We start from the raw sequence: 11686 nt of genomic DNA, 5'->3' as shown, positions 1-11686 counted from the left end.
ACTCCTGCAAGACCGTTTCAGGCTGGACATAAGGAAGAATTTCTTTACTGTCCGAGCCCCCAAGGTCTGGAACAGTCTGCCAGTGGAGGTGGTTCAAGCACCTACATCGAACACCTTCAAGAGCAAATTGGATGCTTATCTTGCTGGGATCCTATGACATGAAGTGAGTTTAACATCCCTGGGTCACAGAGTGATAATCCCTGTTCTGAGTACCCTAATGACCCATGTATCCCTTTCTGCCCAGGAGGTTCAGCTTTAACAGCCCATAGTCTAGTGTTTAGTGTACTTCCCTGGAAAGTCAGAGATGCAAGTTCAAACCCTTTGAAGGAGGGCCTAGAAACTGTATTTCCCAGTCCTTGGGTCAGAGCCTTAATCATTAGACTACTGGAGAAATAAAATGTGTGTACTTGATCTTAAGTCCAGAAAAAGACTAGGGGGTGGTGAGTACACACAATATTTTAAACCCAGAAGCTAAGTGAGTTAGGACAGGAAGCAGAAGATGTAGGTTCTAGGTCTCTCTCCCCCAGAGGGCATCTGAACCTGTACCTTTCCAACTTTCTAGCACATGGCTCTGCCACCACACCACATACCACCATTGTGTGCACTATCTAGCCCCTCTCCAGCACCCCTCATGAAGCTGAGCCAGTGGTCCATGCATCCAACAGTTATTAGCTAAAATGGACATAGGGTAGTGAAGAAGGCTGTAACAGATTGACAGTAAGGGTCAAGGCTAGAGCTTTCAGGGCAGCTGCCATGTTACTAATTTGCATACCTTCAAGCTTGCACTCTTTTTGTTCCTTTCTTGGCTGCTCAGGTGTAAAGGGTAAAGGGAGCTATAAAATGAACAATGGAGAAGCATAGGACCTAGAACGGGGGTGGACAATTATTTCAGTTGGAGGGCCACTTAATGAGTTTTGGGGACCTGTAGAATGCCACATCCATCTTTCTTTCTCTCTCAGCATCTTTCTTCTCTTCTTTGTCTCTCTCTCCTGCTCCCTCTCCATGTTTTCCCTCCATCTCCACCTTTCCCTTCCCCTCCCTCCCTCCAGAACCTGGCCAGAGCTATAGTGATCCAGAAGCTCCAAAGCTCAGTGTGGACCCAGACGGGGACTTCTGCTGCAGCAGGCAGGCAACAACATCAGCTATGGACCCAGCCAGCAAGTTCCAGATCCCTATTGCAGAACCTGCCAGCGGTGTAACAGCTGATGCTGACTCCCGCCCAGCAATTCCTAATAGTAAACAGGCAGAAGCAAAATCTTTCAAGTGTACTAGGGCTAATAAAAAGCAGAGGATTGAAAATAATCTTAGGAACTCTGGGGCCATTAGAATACCTGTGTCAAGTGGATGCACGTGCACACGTGCACACGTAGCCAAACAAAAAAAATATTTACTCTTGTTCATTTTAATTGTGCATATGGGGAGAGACAAAGAAAGAAACATTTTTATGCAAATTTTTCATAGACTAAATATAGTGTAAGCCATGATAATCATTACGAGACAGGTCCAGATTTTAACTCCTGATAGTCACAGCACATGGAAATAAAGGAAATCTGCTAACAGCACATTTTTAGAAACAAATCTCAGCCTCGGAGAACTTCCCATTGCTAAAATGTAAGTATTTACCAACCTTCTGAACCAATGCTCTTAAAACTATTTGTGGTATATCTGTACTGATTTTGCCAACAGTCACTATAAATTTAGAATAGCAACTGTTCAGTCTCAAAATATTATTAGACTGTGGTGGACAAAACATTTGAAAGTAAGAAATCTCCTATTGCTTCAATTTCCTTCAAATACTTAATATTTTCCTTTGGGGAAGTAACTTATGTTTTATCATAATGATTTCTATTTGCTTCTGCAGCATGAGTCATGCTCTTCAATTACTTTCAGTTGATTGTATAATTATTAATGTGAAAAGGGTTTGGATAGTCTGTGCTCAGTACAGTTTTATACGAATTTCAGCTTACCTTCAGGTGAAGAACCTGGTTTCTGAGAATATGCAGAGCTTATTTTACTCTTCTTGCTGCTGTCACTGTTGACAGACAAGCTGGACTGAATTTTTCTGTGCATTTTTTGTGAAACAGGTGCTGAAAGTTTTCTATTATCTGTAGATGCATGCTTCACCCCATTGTGAATTCCATTTCCATTACTCAGACCTGCATGGCCATTTTGTATCTTGCCAGTTTCTTCTTCACTCTTTTCCAGTGATGAAGTATTTGGTTGAGGCAGGCGTTGAGGTTGTGCTTAAAATAAAAAAGAGAAAGAGTGAATTTAATTGTAAATTGGTATCTGAACAGACTGAGACCTGACTGAGAAGATAACTTTTCATTGCTTGTATTCAGTGACCGGAGACTTGATGGAAAAAGAGAAGTTAATGAAAAACATCTCTAGACTAAAAATACTATATCAAACATTCATAAAATGTCATTAATGGGAAAGGCAAGGATTTCCTAGGGTATGTTTTATTGGACCAACTGTGTAGTTGGGATAGCGTTAGACAGGTTTTTGAATGCAAGACATTCTTGTGGCATTTCCAAAGTCATGGAACAAGACATGCTGCCTGCCTTGAACAGCTAAGAATTTACCCTGAGTAAGCAGGAGAAAGCAGGAAGGAGAACTAAGAAATCAGAGACCACCTCTGGAACTGGAAAAAAGCTAGGAAGGTAGAATACAGCATGTCAGAGCAAAGGAAACAACAAAGAAATGGGAAAAGAGGAAGTGTTAGAATGAGAGCAACAGTAAAAAGATTAAGAAGAACATGGGGCAAAATGCATATTCCAGGAAGGGTAGAAGTGGAGGGTAATGAGAAAAGAGATACAGAAATGAAATGGGAGGGAAGTGGCACAGTTGGCCTGGAAAAAAAATAGTCCAAGTGACAAAGCAAAGGGAGGCCAAAAAGTCAAGACAAGCCAATCAGGCAATGGAGAAGAAGCTAACTGAGCTTACAAGAGTCTTATTTAATATTGAGAGTCATATTTTCTTGGGAAAGATGTGGGATGAAGGCTCCACGGACTTGGTTGCAAGCAGCTGGTTCAACTTACAATTGCAACATAATCAAAAGACCATTAACTGATGCACACAGAAAAGTGAAAAACCCATGCAAACTGCAATTTCTCAATCCATAGTCACAATTTAAAATCAGTTAAAATAAACAGATCAATAAAGTTTTAATACCTACAAGATAGAATATGGTGCATAAACTGTCCAGAATAGTATTTAGATTAAGACTGTATGGTTACTTCTCTTATACATTCCTATTAATAGGAAATCTGTATAACTTAGTATTCTCTTCGAGTATAATACATAAAACAAACAAGAAAGGATTTTTTTTTTAATTTAAAAATGTGTTTTTCAAGGATTTTTAAATGTGTATTTCAGGAAAAGTTGTTATGCTTCATATGCTCTTAATTTATAAATTGTTTTGAAACAAAAGTATTGGCTTCCAATTTAGGCAACTTGCTTTACCTTGGGAAAAAAGGATCTATAAGATTTTAAAACAATGTAACCCATGTTTACATTTACAATGGATCATATAAAATGCAGTTGCTTAAGCACCTCCACTAATCTGGCATCAGACCTGGGAGTGAGATAATGTTTTGGGTTCTAAACCACTCAGAGATTTACAGTATATAAAAAAAAATCCTGAACTCCATCCGGTGATGGATCATAGAGCATCTGCAATACACACACACATAAGGTTCAGCTCTACTTTATAAACAAACCTTCTCACTTGCTCCAATTCCTAGATAGTCTGCAAGTATAGATCTAAGGTGAAGAATAAGATGTTAACCTCAATACAATAAATGGCATTGACACTTAAAGGAACAGCTGCAATTGAAGGAAAGGGCAAACTCTCGTCTCCCCAGGTGCAGAAGATGTGAACATTTGGCCTAATGTTCTGGTCATATGGGAACACTACAGCATCCAGCAAAAAACCTACCTTTTAAAGACTGCCTAAGGATTTTTTTGAGTGATATCTTTTATTGGACCAGCTACATACTTGGGATAAAGTTAGGCAAGCTTTCGAATGCAAAGATGAAGAGGGATGTTTTGCATTCAAAAGTTTTTCTAACTTTATCCCAATAAAAAATATCCAATAAAAGATAATACCCCCAAAAATCCTTACCTCTCAGAGAATTCCTAGACCATCACAGCTACAATATCCATCTAACACTTCCAAATACTACCTAACAAACAGCTGGCACGTTTCCTTTTGTCAAGAGCAAGCCTATAGCCTGCCAACTGCTTTCCCTAAAATACAAGAATGATCTAAATCTGGTCCTAAACCCTCATCCCAGTCACAGCTTCATTCTAGCATTAAGTCACTACTTTCACATATCAAAGCTAACTAAAAAGAAGTGTGCGTATATATGCGGGAGTAGGGGGAGGGGGTACTTACAGATATATGTGCATGCACACAAGCACACAAAAAGCAGTTCAATTGAGTCCATTTTAAAACATTTGTTCTACCTGAGCTTTGACAAAACATACAAATTAAAATTTGGGAATAGTGTAATGTGTACTTGAACCAGAGCCATCCTAACTGAACTGACAATGGGCAAATAAACACTTTGCAGGGATACAGAATACACATCATTTATAGCCATTTTTCAGAATGCTTCTACTTATCCTGGACTTGCATGCCTCTCAATCTTTCAACGATATGAAATGTTTTCTATTATTTAATTCTCTCCCTCTTTGTTTCTTTAAAATTACCACACACTAAGAAGTGCAAGCTGGAGGACTAGCCTCATTAATACAAAGCAGACAAAAATGCACAGGATGAAAGACACACAAGTGCATGGTCTGGGGGGGCACTAGCCTGGTGAAAAACCTAACCTCCTGTAACCCTTGGCTCCAAGGTAACGTTACAGTACTTTGTCTTTTTTTAAATCTTTTCTAGTGCCCTTCCAAACCTAGTAATGGGCAGCGTGTATCAGACAGTGATTATGCCAGGCTCCTGGTCTGATGCAAAGGAAGGAAAGCGTAGGTTGAAGAAATGACTCCATTACACTATCAGTGGTCACCCTGACTTTATTCTTGGGCTCTTCTTCCCCTGAGGACTTAGAGCATCTGTTTCTACAGTTGACACTCGTGGTTTTGCCAAGCAATAGAAACACCATGAAACTGACATGATTCCTGATCATTTCACAGTTGCCTGCAGTCTTGAAATTAACCAGTCCTTCTAATTTTTGCTCTTCTGCTTGGCAAATGTATGAACAACAGCATAGGTACAAGAGGCTGTTCACAGATTCTGGAATTTATTTGTGTTGTTATACATTCTGCTGACATTTGTAAACAACTGTAAAGGGTCTATGCAATAATTTGCATATGTTTCACTGACAACAGAAATTCATTGCACATTTAAAGAACATTGATTCAGGGTTCTCAAAGCATTTTCCAAAGGTGACCTTTCCACTTTACAGATGGACAGAGGGCAAGTTGGCCACAGTCATGCAAGAATCAGTAGCAGATTCTGGAAAAGAATTTGTGTATGTGATGTGTGCGTGCGTGTCCATGTGTGTATGTGGTGTCTCTCTTCTCCATCTCTAAATAAGATAAATTAAGAAAATATTAGTAATCGTTCCACATTTCAAAAGGTAACTTAAACATGCTTCACCCACTTATATTTCCAATAGATATGTATTTTTCCTAGGAGGCAAAACTACCAAATAATATAGCAGCATCAATTATCCAAACTTGCTTGGGAGGGGTTAATCTTCCACAATAAATAAAAGCAATAGAATATAGTAAGAATTCTCTGCGTCTAGGCACAAACTTGCTAAAATTGACAGTTATGACCTTTTCCAAGCCAGCTAAATTGGTGGTCATGGCTTGCAATTGTTTGTGTATGTTTGGAGCTTCATTACAATACAATAACTTGACAAATTATCCAATCTTCAGTCTTCAAAATTAGGTCTGTTTCTGTCAATTTGAAGGTGATCAGCAAGTCTTGGGAAAACTAAGCAATACTCCATTATTTGTTTTAGCTTTCTTTTATTATTATTTTTACTACGGCTTTTTTATAATAATTCTGTTCCCAAAGTACTCTTACTTCATCCTTTTAGTATTAACATACAACTTTTTAGCTGACTGGCTTTGCAGTATTCACATATGATATGTAGGTCAAATCAAAACTGAATAAAACCCCCAAATGGATTAGTTATCTCAATTTAAATTTATTTTAACTTTATTGATAATTTTTCACCAGGGAGACTTGAATCTTATGGTTAAAATACACTTGAAACCAATTAGGAACCATATGACTGCATTCTAGCATAAAGAACAAAAGCACTTGACAGTTCTAAGATTAAGCTGCAACCATGTGGTTTAAAACAGAAATATTTTTACCTTATTTTTTAAAGGTTGTGTATATCTTAAAAAAAAGTATAATATGGGAAACGACACAATGCTTCTTAAAACACAGTGATACCCAGGGACTCTCACTCTCCCTTTAATGATCCACTGCTCTCATTCAGCTGTCTTTCTTTTTTCAAATCTTTACATATGTGACAGCTCTCAAAAGTAGACCATAGACCATCTGGCATTTTCAGAGGTGTAACTTGTGCAAATTCAGCTCTACTGGGAACACAATGCTATCTTCTGCCTGCGTTATAAAAGATACAATAGAATGTAGAACTTATGAGTTGTTTTGAATTATTCATTTTTGCCTGTATATTCAAGAAATTTTACAAACTCTGCATTTTGTACTACATAATCACATGCGTTAAAGGTACAAAGAAACTTTTTGACACCTCTTTTCTACAGAAAGATGGCATTTTGTTTGATATGTGAACATTCAGCGTCTGTTATATCATTCTAAACAGGCCATGTGCTGCTACAAAAGACCCCATTTTACACTCTATGTATGAGCAAAAATTTTATTCTTGATATTCAGTAACTAATGCAATACACATCAAAATTTCAAATACCAGTTGTATGAACATTCAGCATCTTCAGACTTACGATGGCATTGGTCACCTGCTCTATGTTAAAGATATTTTTTCTGAAATCATTTCTTGCACAACATAGAAATATTGTCATTTTAAACATCCACAATGAATAGTTTCATATGTCCTAAGAAATACAGTGCTTTTTAGGTTAAAATGTTTTCAATATGTAGCAAAACCAGTAGATTTAGGTCAATATTTTATACAGTGCTAACACTAGTGAGTTTTCAATAAGAATGATAAATATTGGATTAATGATTCAATAGAGTGAATCTCTTTTGATAGAAAACTAGCAGATAATGTAGCTAGTAATAACTATACATGAATCTGCTGCCTGTGGAAAAGTAATAAAAAAGGCAATATATTGCTATAGCATATAATCTATTAGCGTGTTTCACTGCTTCCCTGTCATTGGTCTCTTTACAAAGCGAGCTTTAATACAATAACTTCTGCTATTATTTAACCAACTTTACACAGTAATTTAATTGTGAGGTGAATAAGCGATGACAAAATATTCCAGTATTTTAACATTTATCCAAAATGAGCACAATTTTAGTAAAGTAATTATGAACATCTATATGCAGACTTGAGTACAAGGCAATTGTCAAAATTAGAAAAAAAAGAAGCTAGAATGTCTATGACAAGTCTCCAGCCATACTACTTATATCCATACATTCAGGCGGCATTCATTTCACTGCCTAAAATAAGAATTCTGTTCTAATATGCAAAGTTTTTTATAAAACAGTGAGAATGCACATATATTGTACCTATTAATCATTCCAATCTGTGTATTTAAGGAGAACACATGTCAGCATGCAAAACATCCTTTTTAATGGAAAAGAGTCAGGGTAAAGACATGTCAAACACATTAGCAAATACATATATGGGATATATAAATTTATAAGGGTCAACGTTAAGCCAATAAAAAACAATAAAATAAGCCACTACATGACTGCCAAAAGGACAAACACTAAGTAGTAGCCTAACCACATTTCACAAACAATTCCAGGTCTGCTTAAACAAATGCCTGTAAAGTTTACCAGGCAGGCCAAGGCCACCTCTAGAAAAGTATCTACCTGTTTACTGCCTACGTAGTTTGATTATCCTTCACAGAGATGGAAGAACATAACATGTTATTTAAAAGATTATATCATAAGCATTCATTAGAGGACCATTTTGGTAGAAAAAAGTAAAAATATGAAAATTTAGAAGGATTTGATTTTGTACATTTTATCCAGTATTCTGAAGAACCCTGAGGAAATATGAGAGACTTGACTTTTAAAAAAAGTTTTGCCATTTCTTTCGTTTGTTTGTTTATTTGTGAGAATCAGCTTTTAGAAAACAATAACTTCTATGTCCATTCTCTGTTCTACATTGCTTTTGTACAGTCACTTTGTTAGATTGTTAGCTGCTGTCTCCCACTTTGTGCAGGTTACAAGGAAAAGACTAGATCCAAGGCAATGAAGTCAGATCCTTAATTTCTGGTCAGCATATTTCTATAATACAAACCCAGATTTGGGGAAACTAAAGAACACTGCAACTAATTGTGCACTGTAAAACATGGCCTTTTCAAGTTATCTATATCCTGGAGTAAAATTAACATCATAATATATATTACAAAGACATGCTACAGACATAATTCCTAATATATAAGTAGCAACATTTCAAAATGACCATAGTAAATAGCTTTTACAAATTTTATGTACTCATATTTCCATTAGCATATAATTTTAGTGAAGCTGGTAGACCTCAAAGATCTCAGCTGCTCTTGCCCTGCAAACTTAAAACCCTGACTAGCCTCCACATGAATCTTCAAACTACATCAATACTTACCTCTGCATTGCTATCTAGAATATTAACATTCAGATTACAAGATGTACCTCTGAGTCAATCTGTGAAGTGGTTTTTGTCAGCAATTATTTTTGAATATTTTCTAGGGAATAAATAGCATATACTGCACGTTCTGTATCACAGAAAGCATACATTAACTAAATAACAAGGTACAATCTATCTTTTAAAATCAATCTTTTACACTGAATTTTTTTATACCATGCTGACTTTACAAGGAAAACAAAGTACCAACTAACAGCATCAACCATCTTTTTAGAAATGTCCTCATGTTTTACAAGAGCTGTCTTCAAAATGAATACAATATATTTTTATGAAACAGGATTTCTTTGTAAAGAAAATAGAGAAATTGCTCATAGAAGTTTTACAGGACCCACACTGAGAATAGTTTGCTAAAACATGTCTCAAAACACATCCACAGAATGCCAAAGAAATTGCAGGGCTGGGGAGAAGAGTAATTTATTTTATATCACCAGTTCTCAATCCAGAAAGGGAAGACCAACATTGGCATCTGTAGGTATGTGAGTGGTGAAAGTGTCACAAGTACATAAGGATGTGCCAAGAATACTTTCAGATCTGTGCTAAGAAGCACTGCAGGACCTTGCAAATCCCTTGAAGGGCAGTGAGAAGTCATACAAAAGATTCCTGATATGACTAAAAAGAAGCAGTTGTAACAACATGGCATGAAAAAAGACCCACAAGTTTATGTAGTTAATGGGCATTCCCAATGAAATATGAAATTATAACATTTATGAATCCTGTGAAGTTCCAAATGCTGGCAGTCATAATCTAAAATGTCTATTTAATTTTTCAATAAACACAATAGCATAGTTTCCAGGACATTTTTTTTAATGGCCATATCTTAATAGTGTAACTTAAAAAAAAAGGAAAAAAAGAGGATATCTTCTGCTCTTTCATTACATTCAGTTGGCCAAGATATTTCTCTGTCCTTCCTTGTCAAGTGCCAAACTTCCCATCATCAAGAACATTATGCAGCAGGGGACATCATTATCCAAGCCTTCCAATGCTCATAAGTTATGAATCCCTGGCATGTTGTTGTTTAATCAGTCTCTCTCTCTCTCTCTCAGTATTTGAAAGTTTCTTTACTTGGAAATGAGGAAATAACCACAGGGATTTATTCCTAGTCAATGCTTTTTTTTCCCATAGGAGCCACCTATAATATGACCAGTTATATCTTTTTACAGACATTTGTACTGCCAAGGGCAAATCTGGGAGTTGAGATGCAGTGGTGCAGTCATACACCACCCTCCACATTTGGTTCCTGCTCCACCCAAGGTTTAAAACCAACTGCCTGGTAGTGACTGCAGAATTTCTATTCAGGCAGTAATAAGGAAGTCAAATGACTCTATGGTTCATTCTCAGGGATATGGGTTTCTGTTTCACATGGAAAAATGCAGATTTTCTCCTTTAAAGGGGTAAGTCACAATTTTTTTCTGTTTAAAGGAGAAAAACAGAGGAGCTACTTGGGGTTGGGGGAATGAAGGATGGCAATTATAAGTAAGGGGTGCTACGTGCATGTGCACACATGCACGCACATGGCCAGCATACAGCCAGGCAGGGTGGTGGGAGCAGCCCTGGCAGCTGGATGCAAGTAAGTCGAGGGGGGAGTGGGCAAGGCTTGGGAACCATCCACGGGAACACAGGGAGGCATGTGTGGCAGGGGTGCGTGTGGAGGGGATGCATGCATGAAGAGGGTGCAGAGCGGGGCAGCGTGTGCAGCCGTTGCCTGCTAGCACTGGGAGAAGGTGTCTTGGTACCAGGACTGTGGCAGGGCAGTGTGGGGTCTGAGGCAGTGCTTGGTGCCACTAGCCAATGAGGCACCTGCCGCTCCAGCAGGAGAAGGGGGTTGGGGGGCCCTTGGTGGTGGCAGCGAGCTGCGTATCCAAGCTGACAGTTCCTGTGGTCTCAGGGCCAGGGCAATGAGGAAATGCTGCCTGTAGAGGGGGCTGTGGCCAGGCCACCTAACTCAGTGTGAGAGCCCTAGCTCAGGGTCAGGGGTGCCACAGGCATCCTGTCCTCCTTCCTTGGGCTGACACTGGGGCAGAACTCACTCTGCCGCTGCCTGCACATGGCAGAGCTGCCATAGTCATCGTGCTCCAGCCCAGGAGGGACAGAGACCACCTGGAGCCCCTCCCCCTCCTCCAACTGTCTACAACACAGCCTGGGCCAGAGCTACACTCCACTTTATGCTGCTGCTGTGAAGTGCAGTGCTGGTCATCCTTACCATGCTGCAGCCCCAGCCCCAGCCAGCAGGTGCAGGGCGGAGTATGGTGTCCCAGCTGTTGCCTGTGCTTCCACATGAGATGCAGCATGACATGCATGCAGTGGAGGCCATCCTCACCATATCCCCACAGGCCACCATCCTGTGAGTCCATTTAGGGCTGGGTAGAGCAGGGGACTGCTGCAGGCCCCCTCTGGAAGGGCTGGTGGGGTTAGGGGAGCTGTAGGTTAGGAATGAGGGGTACACCAACAGGGCTAGGAGGTGTGGGGAGCTGTAGATTGAGAGCAAGAGGTACTGGCAGGGACAAGGAGCTGGGGTTTGGCAGTAAGAGGCACCAGCATGGCCAGCCTAGGCGGGGACTGTGGGTCAGGAGTAAGAGGCATCAACAAGGCCAGGACGCTGGAGGTCGGGACAGTGATGGGGACAGGGGACTGTGTGTTGGGAAGGACAACAGCATGGGCATGGCACCAGCATTTAAGGGCTGCTGAACATCACAAAGCAGCAGTAGATGGGGGGACAGCCACAGTTGGTTAGTGAAGGGGGCAGGGGGAGCTCTGATTTTCCATGATAAAAAAACAAAAACAAAACCAAATACCAAAATATATATGTATTTAGAATTTATTTTACTATAATGATTGAGGCACTG

The 11686-nt window shown here is 39.3% G+C and overlaps 1 protein-coding gene across 1 annotated transcript in view; it reads right to left on the bottom strand.

Moving 5' to 3' along the window:
• Window positions 1-11194, bottom strand: part of MDFIC (MyoD family inhibitor domain containing) — a 96415-nt gene extending 85221 nt beyond the window's left edge. The window contains exons 1-4 of the mRNA XM_019543951.1: window positions 11172-11194; window positions 8575-8577; window positions 7398-7402; window positions 1968-2243 (exon numbers count right to left, since the gene is read on the bottom strand). Of these exons, the coding sequence (XP_019399496.1) occupies window positions 1968-2243; window positions 7398-7402; window positions 8575-8577; window positions 11172-11194 (307 nt within the window). The remainder of the gene's footprint in view (window positions 1-1967; window positions 2244-7397; window positions 7403-8574; window positions 8578-11171) is intronic.
• Between the last annotated feature and the right edge of the window lie 492 nt (window positions 11195-11686).

Source organism: Crocodylus porosus, unplaced genomic scaffold (assembly GCF_001723895.1).
Source record: "Crocodylus porosus isolate Cpor-Errol unplaced genomic scaffold, CroPor_comp1, whole genome shotgun sequence".
Taxonomy (NCBI): domain Eukaryota; kingdom Metazoa; phylum Chordata; order Crocodylia; family Crocodylidae; genus Crocodylus; species Crocodylus porosus.
Note: the sequence above shows the minus strand (reverse complement) of the source record. Positions and strands in the feature narration are given on the sequence as shown.